The 14,564-nt window shown below is 44.9% G+C and overlaps 1 protein-coding gene across 1 annotated transcript; it reads right to left on the reverse strand.

Moving 5' to 3' along the window:
• Window positions 1-294: 294 nt before the first annotated feature.
• Window positions 295-14,272, reverse strand: st14a (ST14 transmembrane serine protease matriptase a). Its single transcript, XM_084467378.1, has 19 exons — window positions 13,859-14,272; window positions 10,220-10,379; window positions 9,633-9,763; window positions 9,110-9,180; window positions 8,437-8,600; window positions 8,277-8,312; window positions 7,683-7,932; window positions 6,662-6,804; window positions 6,218-6,321; window positions 5,750-5,862; window positions 5,393-5,526; window positions 4,724-4,828; window positions 4,476-4,586; window positions 4,257-4,370; window positions 3,919-4,041; window positions 3,352-3,535; window positions 2,219-2,490; window positions 1,945-2,081; window positions 295-1,346 (listed from the first exon to the last, which is right to left on the reverse strand). The coding sequence occupies exons 1-19, from the start codon at window positions 13,898-13,900 to the stop codon at window positions 1,185-1,187; spliced, it is 2,556 nt and encodes an 851-aa protein (XP_084323504.1). The 5' UTR covers window positions 13,901-14,272; the 3' UTR covers window positions 295-1,184.
• Window positions 14,273-14,564: the final 292 nt, after the last annotated feature.

A 14,564-nucleotide genomic window follows, 5' to 3' on the forward strand; every position in this document is an offset into this window, starting at 1 on the left:
ATTGAATTTCAAGCAATTTGCTTAGCTGTGGTTTTCAAGTGATCTGATTGGCTGATTGGGATTCACGGGCATTTCAGGTGGAAATGGTTGGCTTCTAGTTCTCTGACACCAATAATACTCTTGTCCCTCCCATAGGCATTGGTGGAGTTGGGTTGGTTAAGCCAATTTGACTTGACAGCATCCTCTCCCAGTCAGAGAACTCCAGGTAAAACCAGGGATATGATGCAAATGCATTCGCACAGAAAACATGCCATTGAGAGAAACCTACATGTAAGACATTTTATTTTAAAACACTATAAAACAACACGTACACAATACTCATGCTCATATTGCCTTTAGTGCATGAGGTGGTCATACAGGTAAAGAAGATAAAAGTTGCAACCATAAGGGGTCTACTCTCCATGTGATTTCATGGCACAACAGAATGTTCAGCTGGTCGGATTGAAAACCAATTGATCCACAGCAGTTATACAGAAGCGCAGAAAGTTCCACACGCCGCCGTTCTTTGGCTGATGATTATCCAACATCCAAACGAAGAGCAGAACATAAATATCAAACCAAAGGAGGTAGGGGGATGAGGGCAGTCCTGAGCTTCCATTTAGATTTACATCTCACACACACACACACACACACACACACACACACACACACACACACACACACACACACACACACACACACACACACACACACACACACACACACACACACACACACACACACACACCGAGAGAAGAGAAGAGAAAACTATTCACATTTTGACCATGCGCTGGGATGGGAAAAAGTGGTCAACGGTTATTTAGGGGAAATTAAGTGAAGAATTGTGCTGCAGTTTTCTATTGTATTTGGTGTAACATTATTCCTAAGGCCTACAATAATAGACTGCTCACAAATACACTATGCCTTTCTGCAGCACAATGTAAAACAAGGGACAGCCAAACAATCAAATAAAACACAAAAATAAACACTATTTACATCTTAAAAATATTAAAACAAATCTGGAAGTTCATTAGACAATAAAAAAAAAGGAAGGAACAATAAACCGTTCATTGTCCACAGGGGATTTGATACGAGTGGTAGAAGCCTTTGTCAACCGACCCGGGTTCGGTTTGGTCTCTCAGATTCAAAGCCTCTCTCTCTCTCTCTCTCTCTCTCTCTGGGTGGGTGATGTCCTTGGTCGTGCGCTACACTCCGGTTTTCTCCTTGATCCAGCCTCTGTACTTGGTGACACGGGTGTAGATGCCCGGCTTGTTTCTCCGAGCGCAGCCGTCGCCCCAACTCACCACGCCGGCCAGGAACATGCGCCCACTGCCAGAGGGGCTGGAGAGGGGCCCGCCGGAATCCCCCTGGGAGGAACACACAGATACAAGACACGCGCGCGTGAGCTCTATGTATGCTGCCATGTTAAATACCTGATACACGTTACATTTAAGTTCCGAAGTCCTGTGCTTCAAGTACCAATAATGACATTCAAGAACGGCATCTTGTGTAATATTGCGATTCAATAACACAAACCATCTTCATTATCAACAATATTGTAAAATATCTTCATATTGTGGGTTAATTTGCCCTCAAATTCAAGCTTTCTGCCCGAGTTCATCTCCATCAGAAAATAGTTCCTATAGTAACGATAGCCAACTCTTGGTCAGTTGAATGTTGTTATGGAAACTAGGCTCATGAAAGTAGTTTCGGCTAGTTAGTGTAGCGATACTTTCTGTAATTAGGCACGCTCTTTTTGTCCGTTCTTTCACCAGGCATTTAAACACGCTTGAGAATGGGAATTGACCAATCGGAGTGCTTGCTTAAACTTGTATGTTATTGAATTACATTTAAAGCATTGAGCAGACGCTTTTGTTCAAAGCGACTTACAACCAAGGAGATAAAGTTCTGTATCTGTTTATCTCCTCCCTGACAAAGGAGAAAAGGAAGGAAGGTGGGTAGTACCTGACAGGCATCGACACCCCCAACCAGGATCCCAGCACACAACATGCGGGAGGTGATCTGATTCCCCATCAGATCGTTACACACAGTCTGGTTGATGATCCGGACCTCAGCCTTCTGGAGCACGGTGGCCGCCGCGCCTAGGACACACACACACACACACACACACACACACACACACAAAGTTGCAAAGTGTTGCAAAGTTCTGTGTGGAACAATGGCGTCCCGGCTACAATTCAGACATAAAACAATAAAAGGGTATGGTTGTGGTCCTCACCTCCCTCCCGGGTGGCGCCCCAGCCCGTGATCCACACCGAGTGGCCGGCGGGGAAGACGTGCTGCGCTGCGGGCATGCAGATGGGCCGGATGTGGTCGCTATATGGCACGCTGCTGGACAGCTCCATCAGGGCGATGTCGTTGTCGTAGGTGTACTCGTTGTAGTAGGGGTGGGGGATGATTTGCTTCAGGCTACGGCGCACCGCCGCCTTCCCCGGCTTCCCCTGGACGTGCAGGCCCAGGTAGGCCTCCCAGGTCCCAGGCTGGGAAAACCTGAGCACACACACACACACACACACACACACACAAACACACGGGTGTGACACAGACGGTAGGTTAGTGGGAGTAAAAGTGTTCAGCGGCACAAAGCGCATTGAGCCATCGTAGGTCTATAATGTGTTCAGATCCAGTAGTCTCAGATCCAGCAGTCCTACTACGGTATAGTACAATTTCTGGGTGTTGATGGCACAGAGCCTGGGCGGGAATCCAGAAAATTAAAGAGGCAGAGTAACTCCTTGTTTCCTCCCGTTTCTACTGAGGAAGACTCATACTCGCGAGTGGATAAAGCTTTCAGAAGTGGGTAATTTTTGTTCCTCTACATTAGTCAGGAGACAGTGTGGATTTGAAACCTGTAGACACTTTTTACAGTTTGCTACTGCTGGCCTAGTTTGTGTTTGGAAATTACACACTTGCAGAAGTGAGACGCCTGTTCACCCAGATTTGAGTGTGTCTGCCATCAGACTTTAGATATTAATTTACAGCCAGATTGGTGAGAATAATAACATCTAAAATACCAATCATGCTCTTGTTTGTATTACCGGGAGGGTGTGATGTCATTTTGGGGCCATTTGGTGCATGTGCAGAATCAATTCACCCCATCCAAAACCTGATTACGACGTTGATCCCCACAATGGCTAGGGATCGGTGCAGTCACCCAAGTGGGAGTCAAACAGGAGGGCCACTATCGGGCCACATCCACACGTACTAGAGCGATGCGTGTGTTATGCAAGTTTATTAATAGGTCTCCATGTGTCAACCACAAAGCAGCGGGGTCCCGGAACATCACCTTAGTTGCGACCGATTCAAAAATGAGTGTGAAGACATGAAAGACACGTTGTGTGTGTGTTTCTTTACCTGGTTTTGCCGTTGTCTTGGACGCAGTGGGCGGCGGTGACTAGCCAGCGCTCACTGATGATGGAGGCGCCACAGACATGGCCGTAATCCTTGCCGTGCAGACTGACCTGCCACGGGAACTCCCCGGCCCCTGCGACCTGGCCCCCCACGATACGGGACGTTTTGAACAGACTCCGCCCACAATCTGCAGACAAACATACCCTGTCAGTGTCTGGAGCTTTGGGCGGTTTACCCATGATGCATAAGCGATGGTTCAGCTTAGGTATTAGGTTAGAGATGGTTAAGCTAAGGTATTAGGTTAGAGATGGTTAAGCTTATGTATTAGGTTAGAGATGGTTAAGTTTAGGTTAGAGGTGGTTCATTTAGGCATCAGGCTAGAGGTTGTTCATTTAGGTATTAAGTTAGAGGTGGTTAAGTTGAAGTATTAGGTTAGAGGTAGTTTGTTTAGGTATAAGGTTTAGAAGTGGTCAAGTTGAGGTAGAAGGTTAGAGGCGGTAAAGATTAGGTATTTAGTAAGAGTGGTTAAGTAGTAAAGTATGAATTTAAAGGCTGAATTTCCACACATACCGCAATTCGCTTCATCAGATTTATCTTCACAGTCATCTTCTCCGTCACATTTGGGATTGACCTTGCTGATGCAGAGGTTGTTTTTGCACTTGTAGGTCAGATCGGTGCAGGTCGTTGTCGTAGCTGAGGCCGAGAAAAGAGAGAAAGAAAGAATTCAAGCACTGAATGTGATGAATCTGAATCGTTTGCCTTGTAATTTCTTTTGGGGAAATTTACATTATTTGAGCTACATTTGGAAAATGAAAGGGAAAAGGTTAAATATTATTATTCATTGTAATAAAAAAAAGGATGTCTTTCAATATTTATTTTAAGCTTTTGAAAAAAACGGAATAGCGTACATCTGCCACAGTCGAGCTCATCCGATCCGTCGCCACAGTCGTCTCTCCCATCACATTTCTTCTTCTCCAGAATACACTTATCGTTCTGACAGACAAATTCGTCAGCCTTACACCCTGCACAGAACCAGGAGAGAACAGCATGAAAACTGCACTGTTTATGTTAATGTCCATGTGTGTGTGTGTGCATGTGTCTGTGTGCGTGTGCAAGTGTGTGCTCACCACAGCCGAGTTCATCAGTCTTGTCTCCACAGTCGTCGACTCCGTCACACTGCCAGAACTTGGGCTTGCACAGGCCGTTGTTACATCTCAGGTGGCTTGATCTATTGCACACTGCAGGAAGGGGGAAAAAGGTTAAGCGGGCAGCATACTTTCAAAGAAGTCAATTTTTTTTATACTTAATACAGTTTTGAGTTGTTCCATCAATTAAGTTGAGCAGCGTCTGCATGGAGACAGGCAAGTGTGCTTACCGCAGTTGAGCTCATCGGTCATGTCTCCACAGTCGTTCCACCCGTCACATTTGAGGTGGAGGTCGATGCACATCTCGTTCTTACACAGCAACTGCTTGGGACAAGCTGAGGATCCGAGGAGACACAGTTGTCAGAAACGTGGTATAATCTACGGTCAGATACTAGTATATATTACTGAGGGTTCGGGGTAGCCTGCAAAATCTAAATAAAATTTTGAATGAATAGAAAGAGAATAAAGAAGGGCAACAACACATTTTCCGTTTAGTTTCTAAGCTTTAGGGATGCTGAAACATATCACTTCCTGTGTGAATCTTCAATTCACATTCTTCCACTTTACTTCGGAGTCATAAGTCGACATTTAAAGCGGATGAGGGCATGTTTTAATAATACGGGTTGTATATGATTTTATGTATATGATGTCTGTGATGTGGACCATTGTGGTACCTGGTGATTTAGTATCCACCACCGATGTGTGTTTCTCTATACAATAACTTATGTCAGAGAACAAAGAAGAGCCAAGCAACCTTTACTCTGCCTGTTTTTAAACTTGTGTTTTTAAACGTCAACATTTAACCTTCAAGACGGCGGCGAACATGTTTATTTTTTGTCTAGTGCTGATCTACTCTTCAGCGTCGGGATCACTACATTTCCCAGAGTTGTCAGACTTACGGTCCAGCGAGTTGATGGCCTTATAGGTGACACTGAAACCTCGGTCCACGTACGAGCGGTCCGAGAAGAAGGTGACCTTGGCCTCGTTGTTCTTCACCGTCTCCACCACCTGCCCCTGCTTCTCCCCGCACAGCCTGGTGTGGACAGACACATGAAGTTCACAAACTAACACAATAGAGACGTTAGAAGCTACCCAGGTTCGACCTAGAACAGCATTCCTATTGCCACATTGTCACTCCCATCCTCGTTCATCGCCAGTACATAAAGAAAACAAAAATCGCAGAATTTAAAATGTAGCTGGGCCTTGAGGAGGACTATGAAAAACTAACACAAACACAAACACACGCGAACACCTACTTCTTGGAGTTCACCTCCACGTAGTCCTTGTTGCACTTGTTGCTGTTCGCCTGGCCAGGCTCATTCAGGTAGAACTTGGTGAAGGTCAGTGAGATCCACTTCTCAGAAGGCACCTGGAGGGAGGGGAAGGATCACATTCAACAGCTGTAGTTTACAAAGATTGATGGACTGAGACTATTTCATTGATAGATATTGATGTTTCATTGATGTCAATAAATATAAATATATATGCAGTCTTTCAGAGATCCTTGTTAAGATCTTATTATCATGGTTTGGTACTAGACTCTTACATGTACCTCTCCTGGGTTTCATTTGCATTATTGTTACGACACCCAAATGTCTCTCCATGAATTGATAAAGGTTTCTCTCATCTCCTCTTATATTCCTTGACCCTTCCCAAACTCGCTTTTGGATAAAAGCTTCAAGGTGAATGTGAGACGTGTTGGCAGTGGGTGACCAGTGACTCACCCTGATAGTCCACACGCAGACGGTGTTGGGCGGGTAGTAATTGGGGAAGTTGGGCGACGTGAACGTTCCATGTGAAGCGCTAAGTGTTGCGCCACACTTCATGCCTAGAAAAAAATTAATAAAACAATGTCACAGGAAGTAGCAGTGCTAGGACTGCATTTATATAGTGCTTTTTTGTAACCAGTGGCCGCCTAAAGTGCATTACAACATTCAATCATTCATACACACATTCATACATCGACGGAGGCATCAGCCATGCCAGACACTAACCTAGGAGGAGCCGGGGATCGAACTAGCAACCTTGTGGTTACCAGCCAACCCGTTCTACCTCCTGAGGTACTGCCGCCCTACACCTAGTAGCTCACAGTGTCAGAGGTGGTGGATCTCGGCGGGAGGGGGTCTCGGTTCTGTAGATATGTGTGTGAGAGTGTGTAAAGTGTGTACCTGGTCCGTCTTTCAGGATCTGGGACACGTGGGCTCGGATGCCGGGGTAGTTCCCCTTGTCGTTGGTCACCAGGGTTACCAGCATGACGTTACGAGAGGACAGGAAGGTGAGCGGGTCGCTCGGTGAGTAGTACCCACAGATCCTGTCGGGGTGGAAACACACAAGCCACCACCGTTAAAGAAGAAGGTCAAGAATATAATAAGCTTTATCAACAGATCAACTCTATTAATCCCAGACAGAAATTCTGACCCATCACAAGAAAAAAAATTGTAAAAGCTAAGGAACGTAAAATACCTACTGCTGAATGTAAACCGAGACCAAAGTAGCGGTAGACATATTGCACCTTTCAAAACTATATTTAAACTCAAAGTTCTTAGCATTAATAGAGGAACAACTAAAACTAAACCAAAAAAAACAAGGAGTGGATCATTCAAAACAAAAAAAGAAGACAAATCTGCCAGAAAAGCAAGAGTGAAATTTGACATCTCTCCAACAACATGAACTCTACTACACTGTGATCTCAAGCGCGGCGGGCATCACACACCTCACAGGTGGTGGTAGAGAGGAGGCTTATTGATTGAGGTGTTCAATCATTTTAGCATTGTGATTATTGAATCACAACAATCACACAATCTCAACATGGAGGAACCCTGCCACATCTTGGCAACAACATCTAATAAATAACCTTCTATTACTGCAACACAACAAATATAGCAATAACAAAATAAAGGTTATATGGCTCTTTTCTACACTGAAAGTGGATAGTATTCTAAAAAGTGTATCTCTCTAGATAAAGATGGAGTCCCAATATGGAAGTATTTCATACAGCGTGGGTATTGCAGGTAAATAATAAATAAGAGGAGCTATTCAGCATTATTCCTTGTGTTAGTGCTTATTCCCTTGTATTCAGAGTCCTTCCTTGCCCCTTAGAGGCCTACAGGTTGGGGGGGGGGCTTGTGAAGCTCTTTCAGACCGTGATAAGATGGACTCGAGCACCAGATTTGGCCAGGCTCCACTCACTCTTCCATGGCGCGGCTCTCAATGGCCACCAGGGAGTCATAGATCTTGATGAAGTCCTTCTTGCAGGTCTTGTCGGGGTCTTCCTCCTCCAGGTTGAAGGTGTCAAAGTCCAGCTTGAGCACGTGGCCGTAGTCCGCCCGCAGCTGCCACTGGACCAAGGTGTTGGGGGGGTAGGGGGCGTCGGGGAAGCCCGGCGACTCGATGGTCCCGATGCGGTTGTCCTTGGCGTGCTGGGCGTACTGGACGTGCTCTGCAGGGGAGAGCGGCCGCATCAGAAAGACATTAGCTTTTTCCGTGTCACATCATCGTCACCACGCCGCCTGACGTGTGGTCTTAGAGGTAACTCAATGTGTAGTGAGTGCAGAGGCCGGTTGTTCCACTCCCAAGCTCTCAAAAAAATAAATACATACTAAATGCCTAATGGGACTTGAGTTTATATTGGCTACTGCCAATACATTTGGTATTTACAGACATTGATTTCACAACAAATGATGAGGAACACTTGAATGCTAAATAAGTCAGGGAGCACTAGAGAGCAGGTAGTGGCTTGATATCTCGACTGGATAAAACCCCTTTAGAAAGCAGACTACTCACTGTTGAAAGAGGACTTCAAAAAGCGTCCGTCCATTGCTGTGAGAAATATTACAAACAAACAAAAGCACAAGTGTAAACATAACAATACAAAAATATCATAGTATCTCATGAGCAGACTACAAATAAATGGTTAAATATGAAGTAAAGACGAAAGAGACACCTGAAGACACAACTTCGTCGAAGACCAGAGAGTTCCCGGGGTATTTCTTAGTGCGCTGAGCCTTCTCCACCAGTTTGTCCATGGAGCTCATGGCCTGGTCCACGGATGATGCCTGGCCCTTGGGCACGTTGAACTCAGACATGTAGTAGGCGATGATGCCTTCACTGGAGGTTGAGAAGTTGTTGTGATACGACTTAAGTGGAGATTGTGTGACAAAAACACAACTACAAATCTCTAACAAGAGACAGAGACACAACCACAAAGTAACTAGCTTTTGACACAACCACAACTAGCGATCTTGAAATGGCTTGCGATGGCTAAACTAACAACATCACACCTTGTGGTAACATAGCAGCCATGTAACACCGCATTCACACTACCTCCGTCCGTCAATGGATTGACGTATCCATGTGTTTTCCTGGGTTGTATTACAAAGGCGATTTCATTACAGTGTACTTGCGTATATTTGTATAATGCGATCTGATTGGCCGACGGATCCGTCGGTGCCTCAAAAGTTGAAAATTTCTCAACTTTTTGACGCAGGCAATAGAGCCGACAGAACGGACGGACCCACAATGCATTTCGAGAGAGCCCCATGCAAAGTCAATGTGATTTGTCAACGGACGGAAGTAGTGTGAACATGGCATTAGATCTAGTGGGTCTCCTGTCTTACCTGAAGGCCTGAACGGTGGAGCCCACGTAGTACTTGGACAGCTGAGGTGTCTTTAAGTAGATGGTCTTCAGCTGAAACAGACAGAAACACATCAGGGATGTTCTGTTGTTACGCTGAGGACAAGGCTTGGTGATACGGTTACTCTCTGAGTTTACTAGTAATTCACAACACTTTTATCCGATGCGACACAATGAATTCAGATACTGCTCATTAATGAGCAGTTAGGGCTTAGGGGTATGTCAGCTCACCTACAACTATACACCTCATAAAAGAGCAGATGGGGGTTAGAGTCAACTTGCTCTTAGATGCATACAGGTAGACTGTGGACATTGGGGATTGCACCCAGAATCTTAAACATCACATTTAAGACTAAGGATGCCTGGCTGGACATCATATTAAACACTATGGATGTCAGGACATTATATCAACACTCACACTCTGATGTCTGGCTGTGACCTCAACATCATAATAGACATGGCGGTCTGGATATCATACTCAACACTACTTAGTTGGCTGGTCCTACCTGCTCTGCCACCTGCTTGGCCAGGGCCTTGAACTCGCTGCTGTTGGAGTTCTCGTACTTGTCCTCAAACACCTGGTTGGTGATGCGGATGGTCCCGGTGTACATCCTCTTCTCCCGCACGTCCTGACGGACTGCAGGCCGGCAGACACATGGGGTTAGATAGGAGGGGAACGTTGTTGTGAAGTAACATGCCAACATTCACACTACTAGCGTAAACGTCATATATACGTGGTTCGTTCTCGTGCTGGGTTCAGATGTTCTTCCTCACGTGGACACGTCGAAGAGCGAGGCAGAGCTGGGGACTGCGCTAAACTCACCATACCCGCTCATTCATTCTATAGTAAACACCAGTAATGGGTCCCATTCACTTGACTCAATCATTATAATAAAGACCCTTCATGCTTCCCGTTCCCTTAGTTGGATGCCTTCATTCAAAGCAACTTACTTGGAATTGTATTCTGGACACGTCAGTAAAGAGCAGGTAGGTGTTATGGTGTCTTGCTTAGGGAGGCCAGGTCGACTAGGTGTTGGAACCTGGGACCTTTCAACAAGAAGTGGGGCTGGAGGGAGTGAGACGCGCTACTTACAGTGGAAATGCCAGACCAGCAGGCCGGTCATGAGCGCAAGGACAGCGGCGAACACGACCACGCCGACCACGGCCCCAATGCGTCCGGGACCCTTCTTCTTCTCCAGGTGCTTGGTGTCCGACGCTGGCAGGAACTGCACCGACGTGTCCCAGTCTTTGTCCTGAAGGAGGAGGAAAAAGAGGAGAGGGGACAACGTGAGCTACACCGAGAGATGCGACGCCCTTCAGTGGTCTGGCTGAATCGCCTGGCCCCCCTTTGCCAGTGGGTTGGTTCCAGAGTTCTTCAGGCCCGCAAACCCATTTTTTTCACACTGAATATTTTCTTGGTTGCATCTGCTTCACCACACACACACACACACACACACACACACACACACACACACACACACACACACACACACACACACACACACACACACACACACACACACACACACACACACACACACACACACACACACACACACACACACACCGGTTGAACATAATAAGCATCTGCACGTAATATCGTGGTCACAATGAACGTATGTGTGCATCGTGCCACACTAAGTAGTGAGTACTAATAGTTCACTTCTTTTGGTTTAAAAAAATTGTCAACAAATTTCTACATCTTATTAATTATCATCTCCTGCGAACCCCACATGCACATGATGCAAGTGGAGTCCCGACCCACAGGTGTGGGGATTGGGAATGTGGCCCTATGCGGTCGGTATTGTGTTATTATTTATTGTACTGTTCTGTGCAGGAGCTTTGGGGACAGTGAGCCTTTTGGAACAAACAACAACAACCTAACCTTTAGGAACAACGTCTCCCAGGACTCCACCCCAGCGTGTTTGTGCCTGTGCCATTCAGGAATGTGGTAGGGATTCTCAAAGAATTCTACTATACCCTCAGAAGGAATATATTAATTATCTTGCATAGGGATAAGCGTTGGAAAGCACTGAGAGTCTTTGGCAAGTATCCTGAAGATGTTTTTTTTTTTTCTGAAGATGTTCTTGTTTCCTGCAAAGATCCAATGTTCTGTGCGACCAGTATGTACTAATATTCCATGTACAATTTCATTAACTGTTAAGAATCGAGACAACCTAAGGGTTAGAAAATGTTGTGAAAAGAATGGACAAGGCAGTCCACCATGGGGAAAGGGTAAGGGAGGCGAGGATAGAGGATGAGGGAAACTGGCTGCTTGAAGACTATGAACATGATTAAAATGACAGGAGTTGGTTGATATTGAAGCCGTTATGGGCATTGTTTGATGACAACAACACTCTGTTACTCTCCTAAAAGCACCCCTTGCACGCACTTATTGTCTTATCTTGCACGTCCTGGCACTTAACGTACGCACTTATTGTATGTTGTACATCCTGGAACTTAACGTAAACACTTATTGTATGGTGAATGTCCTGGCACTTAAAAATAGTACTTGAGCATTGTGAAGCGTCTTATCCTAGCTATCTTTGTTGTTTGTTGTTGTATATGGGAAATGAGTTAACCTAGCAATTGTAAGTGCTTGGCACTTACAATTGAAGTTCTCGTTTCTATGAACATCTTTACTCTACCGACGACAATATATTGTTGTTTCTCTTTCTTTTGACAAATGTACTGTAAGTCGCTTTGGATAAAAGCATCTGCTAAATTCCCAAAATGTAAATGTAAAATAACAACTTTGACTTGGAGCTTACGGGAGGAATCACAGATTCTAGAGAGTACAAACTGTGTGCAGAAACTGGAAAAGCAGGTGTTCTGCAGACCAGTTTTGTATTACTTTCCGCAAGATCTAAATAAAAAGTCTTACACTTCATTCAGCATTTTGCTGATCTCTTTTCTTGTAAGAGTTGAAGTGTTGTACTGTCCACAACACAATCTAAACAAATATGGTGGACGCTGGATGAATTAAGACGCTTTCATTTTCATACGGCAATCAAGTCATAGACGCTTTGTTCTCCTGTTGATTTAGGTGTGTGTCACAATCGTATTAAGGTGGCAGTAATCAGGGTGTGTGTGTGTGTGTGTGTGTGTGTGTGTGTGTGTGTGTGTGTGTGTGTGTGTGTGTGTGTGTGTGTGTGTGTGTGTGTGTGTGTACACAGGAGGGTTTCTGTGTGTACAATCCCGTCAAACCTGTTGGAGAGGCAGGCGGTGGCTATACTGGAGTCACAACAAGTTTCTGCTCCTCTCAAAAAGCTCGAATTTCAATTTTACAGACACACTTGTGTGTTGTTGTCACATTTTGAACGTCTCTACCAACAGTCAATAAAAGCCAGGACTTATTGCTTTAATGCTGTGCCTGTCCTACAAAATACCGATACACACATAGACGCCGTCAGAGAGACACGCCCACACACACAGGATAACTGTTCTTGTATAAAAGCAAACCGGTTCTAAACATGGACCAATTCACATGCACTTTTTCATCCTGGAGTTCCGGTGTGAATCCCAGGGAGCTAGTTAGCTGGAGAATGGACGGAATAAATGTCAGAATCCGGTTACTAAGCATGTTATGAATGTCAAGAATTCAATTCAGAACGTGCTGGATGATTTACAAACAACTGTCTACAGCTGTAGAGAGATGTTCTCCCACACATGTTTAGACCCCAGGGGCATACAGAGTGGATGTCCCCTTTAGATACATAAGAATACATTGAGCCAATTTCAACCATGCTACAACCATATACGTAATAATCTCGCCACACTCTGAATATCAAATAAGTATTTGCACAAAAGTATGTGCACAAAAACGTATTTTCCCTTTGAGGAATAGAGTGAAAACAAATGGAAGGCTATTTTTACGACTAGACAAGTTGAGTTAACCCAAGGGGATCCTCTTCATTGTGGCGAGAGAACCTGACATGTCACAACAAGGCTGGGATTCAGAAGGAACAGGTCAAAGCTCTGAGTGACGGGCAAGATGCCCTACCTGCTCAGAACTAAAGCATTCACTTGTGAGTTCAAATGCTAGTTCATTCCACTGTCCTCCGGAAAATAAGACTTCCAGAGGCCTCAATGATCCTACTTCAATACTCTTTGGAATAGTGCCAGTCACAGACTTGAATACGCTAGTTAAGTAGTTGTTAATATCATTATTCTGACGTTCCAGCGACGATGCTGCTCAACGTCTGCTCCAGGATCTTGTTATCTGGGCATCAGGAAGTGGCACTGGGGGCATAGGGAAGGAGCCGGGGCAAGGCCTTGCGTGTGGTAGGATCACCATGGGTGTGTTATACTGGTAAGATGTGCTGGAGGTGTTTATTTGAGAAACAGACCCAGCTTTGCGCAATAGCACTAATCAACTGCCATGACACACACACCTGTACTACCTGTGTTTCTCAAAAATAGTATGTTAATAAATAGATTTGCCTGAACAAGTTATGTGTCATAGCCTATGCCTCAATTATTATTATTTCCAAGGCAGTTTTAAGAAGATTGACTATGACTATGTCGAGAACTGCCAACCATTGAGGACATCAATAATGACAATAATGAGTAGGCCTACAGTTGCATTTATATACAGGCATCCTCTGTAGTTCAACTCAATGGGTTAGTTTGGAGCAGCTTCACATTATAACTGTCTGCCTGCCCACCTATAGTCTGTTTATGCACAATAACAAGCAGATAAGCAGTTGTTAAGACGTGCCTAGTCTCTTACCGGCTTAGGGGTATATCTCATCCCGCTGTCCATGTAGTCCATGTTGTGTCCCCTAGAGTCCAACAGCTGTAGGCCAACACCTGTAGTCGGACACCTGTTTGGATTCAAAACAGGCTGGAGCACACCCTCCTCCTCCTCCTCCTCTCCTTCTCGGTTCTGTTTGATTTTGTGATTTATTCGCAAGTCGTCCGGCAGGCCTTACGACGCCAATCTGCTCCTGACGTTTGAGGTAATGGGAGATCGCAACACAAAGTCAACACGGATTTGGAGGTCACAGTAAACACCTGTAGGCCTATTAACCTAAAGTAATAATAATTAAAAAAAAAAAGGTGCAGAAATCGTGCAATTCGTGTTTTCTATCCTGGATATTCTCGTAAGTCACCCGGACTGGAGTATGTCGACTACCCTAGTAAGTCGAACAAAATGTTTTCCGGGAGTGCAGGTTTCTGTGGGCGTGGTCAGAACGCCGAAACCTTCATGACGTCAGGTTACCTGCGACAGGTCAGTTCATAGATCAGGTTTTTGAATGAAAATATCGACGGGCTATATCGAAATCCATTGTCATTAAGTTAAAGCTTAACAATTTATTATTTGAATTTGGTCCAATAAGTGTTGGATTTACCTTTGATGGTGATACAGACGACATAATGGAATTTATTTATTTATTTAAATTCCGATTCTTTATTATGTCGGCTGTATCACGTAT

Source organism: Micromesistius poutassou (genome assembly GCF_964030765.1).
Source record: "Micromesistius poutassou genome assembly, chromosome: 4".
NCBI classification, from domain to species: Eukaryota; Metazoa; Chordata; class Actinopteri; order Gadiformes; family Gadidae; genus Micromesistius; species Micromesistius poutassou.